General features: G+C 47.4%; 1 protein-coding gene across 1 annotated transcript in view; it reads right to left on the bottom strand.

Moving 5' to 3' along the window:
• The window catches only part of JARID2 (jumonji and AT-rich interaction domain containing 2), a 187,331-nt gene that overhangs the window by 63,168 nt on the left and 116,117 nt on the right, over positions 1-8,046 (bottom strand). Inside the window, exon 4 of the mRNA XM_040645071.1 lies at positions 6,049-6,218. Within this exon, the coding sequence (XP_040501005.1) occupies positions 6,049-6,218 (170 nt within the window). The remainder of the gene's footprint in view (positions 1-6,048; positions 6,219-8,046) is intronic.

The following is an 8,046-nucleotide window of genomic DNA, read 5'->3' as shown; positions in this document are numbered from 1 at the left end:
CAGGGGTGGGGGGGGGGGGGCGCGGGGCAAGGAACAACGCGGGGACACGGGGCAAAGACACCACCTACCTGTCTTACAAGAGGAAACAGGCTTACAGCAGGCTAAGCCACCTGCCTGAGACAGGAGATTCTAGGCCTTGGGCCTGGATGCTTCATTAACAGTCCCCCACCTGGGTGCGAGGGAGGAGGGCCTTTCTGCAGCCTCAAGCCATTTTCCACCTAGCCGCCAGCCAGGATCGCCAGCCAGGATCACCTTCCGAAAGGCCCGGGCATGGTAAATCACCTTGTCAGCTGCAGAACCCCAGTGAGGCCCAAGTAACAAGCCCAAGGCCCGCAGGAGTGGACAACACAGCTCACGTCCCGGCATTTACTTGGGGCCTCCCAAACAACAAACCAATCCGTGCCTCGGCAGGGGTGGCCCCACTCCCCTTCCACAAAGCCAGTGCCAGTGTTCCTTGCTTGGCATGGCCGTCCCAGGCAGCGCCCCCGGTAGAGTGGCATTTCCTTCCTGCTTGTGCGGGGTACACACCTCTACCCTGGCACATTCCACGTGTTTACTGTGAGCCTCTCAGCTTTCCAGTTCCTACTCTGTTTTCTAGGTGTCTAGCATATAAAAAGGGTTCCACAGAGGCCTGCTGAATTAATTAGCAACTGAATGACAGCTGATCAACCGAAGATTCTCTAAGACTTTAGAAACAAAAGGCAGGCAGGTCCCCAACCAGAAATCACTGCTATCACAAAGGCTGATGGTGCTGTTTCTTTACCAAGAATACCCCCCCATCCCCAAAGAGCTCTCGTTGGGTCTGTGACACTCAGCTGTGACACCCACTGTCATGAGAACTGACAGAGTGTGTGTGTGTGTGTGTGTGTGTGTGTGTGTGTCTTGTGTCTGTGTGTGTCTTGTGTGTGTTTCAGGAATCCCCTTTGGGAATCTCCCTTGTTTGCAGTGCCCCATAAAGAGAAAAATGTAAATAAGAGAATCATTTAACCTGCCACTGCTCTACTGTGTTAAGCTTTTTAATCTGTTAATAATCATAGTCAGAACAAAGAGAAGACGACCCAACTCATTAAGCATAACGAGACTGGTGACAGAGGAACGGCGATGGTACCAATTGCTGGGTACAGCGCACGACACACGGCCCCTTCTCGGAGGGAACCAGGCAAAGATACTAATTACGCCTCTGGCAGGAGACATGTGGACCCCCTTGCAAGCAGCTACTTAAAGATAAATACACTGCAGGCAAACACTTCAGGCCCCGCTGCACTATTCATTCTGTGTTCCGTTCCTTTAGAAATTTTAGGTCATGATCTTAAATAGGAAAGGAGAGAGAGCGCCTTGCCAAGCTGAGCTGAAAGGTCTCTGAGGGCCTGGAAGCAGATTTTTTAAATCACTGAGGCTTCTGAACCCTGACTGACTAGCTGGTATGTTTACATATATAATACTAATCCCAGTGCCAGTGTTACTAATGACACAGAGATACCCCACCCACCCACCAAGGTTTTCGGTCAAAATACCTGATGGGAGTGTGGGGAGAAGGCATGGTCTTGGGGCTCACAGGATGCTGTGAATGGAAAATCCATTTGATCTGACTCATTAATTCTGCAGCCACGCTCTCGTCCGTCGAAGGAGCTCCTGTAAACGCTGATTTTTACCCCAACAGCGCCCACCGTCACCCAAGGCTGATGGAGCTAACGGGGCTCTTTATGCGGAGCCTTGAGTTTGGGGGGCTCTGACAAGCTCTCTGTGGTTTGGAATCCGCAACACAAAAAGAAAGCACTAGAACTCAGGGGTGAGAACATTACAGTCGCATTCCCGGCTGCCAACCTCAGAGAAGAAGGGGAGGTAAGGCAAAGACAGTTCTGTGGACGTAGGTCAGCAGCAGCTGATACCAGAAAGTCAGAAATACATCTGAGCATAAACAAGGAATCTGGTAAGTGATGACATCCCCGTACCCCCAGATCCACCCCATTTCCAGGACTGGGAAGGTACAAGGTACCACAGAGGAATCACCTATCATTTGAGGCTTTTGGAGCCAAATCAAGTTAAGCATTTCTGACCTCACAAATACATGGGTTCTTTTTTAATTAATAAATAAATAAATAAATAAATAAATAAAGCTAACGATGACTCGGACTTTTTTTTTTAATACCTCCAGTCAAAAAAATACAGGAAAAAGAGTGCAATACTGCGTGTCAAACCCATTCTGTTTATCAGCTAAAAACCAAATATCAAAACTTATTTTATTGCCTGGCTCATGTAAACACAGAAATAAATTTCCAAAACTCAAAGCGTTTTTACACAATTGTTTTAAACACCTCCTAGACTTCACTTATGGAAACCTTTGTTCCATCCGACAGTGGAAAGTAAATTGTGGTCATCTTCTGACATGGTTCTCTTTTATCAAGAGCTTTGAAACGTCAAAGCTGGGGACCGGGTAACGTTTCCCCGGATGCCAGTTACCTGAGCACGCGGCATGCCTCTCTCAGCAAGGCCCTTCTCCAAATCTCCCAAAGCGCAGAGGCATTTTTAAGACTAATGCACATACAGGTACACAAGGCACAAATTCCTCTCTAAAAAATGAGTCACACCCACTCCACAGTGAAGATGTTCCTAACTAAATTCAGTTCTCCACAGCCAGTTTTCTAGCATCCTAATGCAACAAGATCCGTGGAGCCTTTCCCTCAAGAAAAGTAAACAGGACGTCGTGGCTCCAAGTTAAATCCGGCTCCGAATGCACGAAGATGCCACATGTGACCAAAGGCACAAAAGCAGAGTTCCACCACCACTGTTGAACTTTATCCACCTGAACCACTCTGCTGATGAGCCAGTTAACCCTTTCAGAGACTGCTTTAGCTCAAACCCCTTCCTCCGAGCACCTCATCCCACCGTCTCTCCATTAACAGACGACAGCCCAGCACGGCTCGCTGGTCATGCTCCCCACTCTTCCCTTCACAGCCACCCCAGCACGCGAGCCTCTCGTGTTGGGTCTCGCACATTCCTCTCCATCTTCACCCTCGACCCCTGGGATCCCTAAAACTCGGCAGGGAGCTCTGCAAACCCTAATGGAGACAGGCCTCCTGCCTCACCTCCCCTTGGTCCAGGCCAAGCGATCTCTGGCTGCTGGACAATTCCTAACTGAAACGACTCTTCTTTGCGTCTCGATGGTCTCTGAATACTTTTCAGTAGCCTCTCATGTCCAACATGAACATTAACTCCTCACTTTCCCTTCTTCAAGGTGTCATTCCTAAAGTAAATCAGTGGGAGGGAGACCAGGGAGGGAACGAGGTCACCCAGGTGAGATGTCAGAGCCCAAGGAGGGGGAGGTGGGTGTTCACACATGGCCCAATCAGGACTGTCAGAGCCAAGCAAGTTTAGAAGGGTTCCACGAGGTGGAGGAAGGGGTGGCAGCAGAGACTGGGTGACAAGAGGGGGGGTGTACGCTGGGGATAACAAAGCCCAGGTTTCTCAAGTCTCTAACGTGGAAAGGAAGAAAACCAGAATGAACCCACTGGTGTTCAACTGAATTCGGAGCTATGTGTGCTAATTCAGGGGCTTCCACACACACGGAAACGTGGATGTATATCTAGATACACTAATGGGGCACACGTGTACACGTGCACACACACTGCACACATTCACACAGAACCTAAGAGAAAGGACACTCCATCCCAGAGCACGCCACAGGCCCAGACCGTGGCTTCCCAAGCTGCCCCTTCCAGAGGGGCTCCTTGGAGAAATGGCGGGTTCCAGAGCTGAGGAAGGGAAAGTACAAGAGGAGTCTGGAGCAGTGACAGGCCCAGAAGCAAGGCCAGAAAGAGGACAAGGGCAGGGCCAGAAGTTCGAGAAGGAAGCCAGCATGGAGGGGCTCCACTGAGGAGATCTGGGACAACCTAAACATCAAAATACGGCAAGAAAGAGGCATCCGGCTGGCTCAGTCGGTACGACATGAGACTCAATCTTGGAGTGGTGAGCCCCAAGCTGGGGGTAGGCAGACTGTAATTAAAATTTAAAAAAAAACAAAACAAAAACCTTTCAATGAAGATATATACGTGTATGTATTTTTTAATTGGCTCCATGCCCAGCTGAAGTCCATCGTGGGGCTCGAACCCACAACCGTGACAGCAAGACCTGAGACAGTACCAGGAGTCAGACACTTAACTGAGCCACCCAGGCACCCCAAAACATTTTTTTAAAAATGGATTATGACCCTTTGAATGAAATAAGAAATGAGCCCATACAAATTTTTAAAAAATGAATAGTGTTTGATGAGAGATGGAATATGGAGTTTCAAAGAACCTCCCAACGCACACTTAATAAATTACAAAGGCTGAAAAAGAAAACCCCACAGTGGGAGAAGCCTGACAGATCCACCTTCATCAAGGGATCCCTGTCAACCCCATCAATAAAAGGAGAGCCTGAGACCGTGTACCACTCGAGAGGATGCGATGGGAAGACGGCAACATTCCTGCCAAAAACACAAAACGTGAATCTAATGACGAGGAGACGCTCGACAACCCGAATGGAGGGCCATGCGACAAAACAACAGGCCTGTAATCTTCAAGAGTCAAGATCGCGAAACGCAAAGACTGAGGAGGACCTGCTCCAGAGTAAGACCATTAAAAATGCTCAACTGGGACTTGATCTGAGACGAGGTTGTAAGTGTAGTGATGGCTCACCGTCAATGTTCTAACTTGGATCATTATGGGACAATGTCCCTATTTTAAGAGAACACACACTCATGTGTTAAGGAGCAATGGGGTACAAGGTCAAAATTCTCAAATAGTTTGGGGAAAAAATACTACCATACTTCAATCTTGCTGTCACTTACTTCATAAAACTTTTTTTTTTTTTTAAGTACAGAACTCGAAACCTCAAGCCCCGCCCCCACCAAGATGACCAAAAGAAAAGACCTCGACCGTCTGCTGGCTTTCTGTCAACTAACCTCACCAGCGGAAACCTCCACGTTCACAGCTTTCTCTATTCTAACACTCCTCTGCACCTCCCACAGCCGAAAGAGGCTCTCTGACAATCCCTGACATTCTTCATCAACAACTGTGATGAACTTAGTTCCTGTAGTAGCCAGTTTCCCAAGTCAGGCCATGCAAATCCAAACTCAACCTTTATTATGAAATTTTATCCTTGACCTTGCACTCTGTTCCTCAGTCCTGTTCACGTAAATGGACCACTATTCTCACCATTTATATACAGTTGACCCTTGAACAACGTAGAGGTTAGTTTAAGGGGTGCTGGAGTCTATGTGTAACTTATGACTCCCCCCAAACTTAACTAGTAATAGCCTACTGTTGACCACAAGACTTACCCATCACATAAACAGGCGATTAACACATATTTTGTATGCTGCATGGATTATATATTATATTCTTATAAGAAAGTAAGCCAGGGAAATGAAAATGCTATTGAGAAAACTGTAAGAAGAGAAAATACACACATAACCGTATTTAATGCAAAACAAAACAAACCAAAAAAACCCACACAGAAGTGGGCCTGTGCTATTCAAACCCACATCGTTCGAGGGTCAACTGACTTGGAAAGTATTGCTTGAATTCTTCCCAATATAGTACAGGGAAAAGTGAGAACCTCATTCAACATGACTTCTGACAGACCTTACAAAATGTGAGGAAAGGAGACAATCTCCACTCACGATGCCCCAAGGGGGAAAAAAAAAGTCACAAGACAAAACACAGCGCTGACAAAGCACATGTGTGGTGGTGATGGTGGGGTTCGGGAAGGGGGACGGGAAAAGTCAGGTTGTCAAAGCTACAGAAACTATGATCTGTGAGACAGTGCAGAGAAGCCAAGAAAGGGGATATAAGTATCAAATGAGACTAGAAGGAGAAATATGAAGACTCCGACACCCCTTTCCCCTCCGTGGCACTGGTCACTTCAAGCTCCCCCCACGAACCAGGCTGGGAAATGGAAAGATGTTTGCAACACAGACCACAGCTAACATCTACTCCTGGGAACAGGGTCCTCCTTTTCCTTGCAACTAGGTTCCTCCTCCCCAACTGGCGGGGAACACAGTCTCACCTCGAAGGCAGAGAAAGGTAAGAAAATCTTCTGTCTTGGGCTTCCTTTTAGAGAGGTCAGAAATTTGAGTAGCTGGAGGGGGCAGCAATGGCTCCACTATCTTTACCGGAGTTGTGCTGGGACTGTTCGGCTGAGACTGCGCAAACTTCCTTTGTGCTTGCAGCCTGGGCCTGGAAAAGCAAAGGAAAATTAAAAATGAATTAGGCAGAGATCGGAGGATATAGGTCTACATGCGGCCGTAAAGTCAGGACACGAGAGGAGGAAGAAAAGACCCTAATTCACGCAAACTCTTTCTAATTAAGGTTCTATCTCTCTCACACTCTCATAAACCACAGGCCTGCTGCAAAGGGCAATAAATTTGGTTAAAAGGCTATGTTTTATACACGGATATAAAATGGGCGCCCTGAGCACGTGTGCACAAGCCTGTGTGCCTCTGCACAAACCACGTGTGGGCCTGGGCATTTCCAACACAGCCTGTGCCCTTTGAGGACACCGGATTAATGAATGGCTTTTCTAGTTTTAAATTAAGTCCAGAGTAATGACAAGCACGCAAATCATCCCGCCACATGTATCCAGCATCGTCCGCTTCAACGGGATACTGTCACAAACACATACACGAGTCCCTTCATTTGTGCCCTTACACCTGGTGTCTCCCCCTTCCCCCACCTGCCTGCACCCCACTGACCCCGTCCACACCCCCCCAGAAGGAGCAGTCTCTCCACCTCCAATCTCTTCTGACCCCAATCCAGCCACACAAACTCATTACACGAATGAAAGCTTGTAATGCAGGAAAAATCTATTTCTCAAATTCTGGGTGAAGTCCAAACTTCAGTCAGGGATTCGAAAAACTGGCCCCGAGTTTTACCTGTCGAGCATCCACGAGGTCTACAAATCACAACACTTCTCTCCTTCACTAGGAATCTTTCCTTTACAAACTCTTACACGCAAGGCACTCCTCTCTATCACTGGAATCCTGATGAGTCTTGGAAAGCCTTCTGTACTTCCTTCCGAACCTTGTAGCTGCCCGCTGTTAATTTTTCTGCTTCCACGTAAGCATAGTCCCTTCTTTTTAGTTTGTGTGTAACTAACCTGACATTTATCACGAATGACCTCCTATCAGCTCTTTCTTCATTGTAAAGATCTCAATTCACAAGGGAAGTGGCAGGCACTTCCGAGGGCAAGAACCCGCAGGTGCACCACTTAGACCGTCTAGCCAGCCCTGCTCACAGAGACCCTCAAAAAACAGGATTTGAGGGCAGGCGGAAAAAACAAACACACGAAACAGAAGAAACCACAAGCAGCCCCATGGCACAGGGATAGGTCAGAATCCAAATCAGAATCAATCAATTGATAACTGCCCTCCCCCAGAAAAACTGCTTTGAGTATTGAATAAAAGTAAACCAAACAGATTAGTAAAGCACAAAAAGTCTTCCTTTAACTATTGCTGGAATTATATAAAATAGTAACCGTAGTATCTTATTAAACAGTTGACCACAATACCTTCACATGTTAAATCACCATTCTGGTATTTAACAAACTAGTACAGCAACACACACACACACACACACACACACACACACACACACACACCCTCGGTTTTCTACTAGGTAGAAAACTTGAACCACCCTGTGTCCTGACTAGTCTCTACTCTTGCCTCTCTTACCAAACCCATGAGAAACACGGCTGTAGAGATGATGTGCCCGTACCAACTGACATTTGCTCAAGAGGGAGACTGCACCCCCAACTCCTTACTTACAGGGCAACCTTCGGTCCTTGAAATCTGCAAACATCATGGCTAATCACAAGCACTTGCGAACCCAGGAGCAACCACAGTGAAGCCGCCACGTTCACAAGCCATCAGCAGAAAGCTAAACAACTTAAAGGAAAACTCCCGAGTATTAAAATGTAAGAGAACAGGGCAACACCACTGTCCCCTTGCTATGGAGAATGAAGAGTTTCGTAACCAACCTACCGCCCGTATGTAAGACGAGACACACC

The sequence above is a fragment of the Ursus maritimus genome, unplaced genomic scaffold (assembly GCF_017311325.1).
Source record: "Ursus maritimus isolate PB19 unplaced genomic scaffold, ASM1731132v1 scaffold_30, whole genome shotgun sequence".
Taxonomy (NCBI): domain Eukaryota; kingdom Metazoa; phylum Chordata; class Mammalia; order Carnivora; family Ursidae; genus Ursus; species Ursus maritimus.
This window is presented reverse-complemented; position numbering and strand designations above follow the sequence as displayed.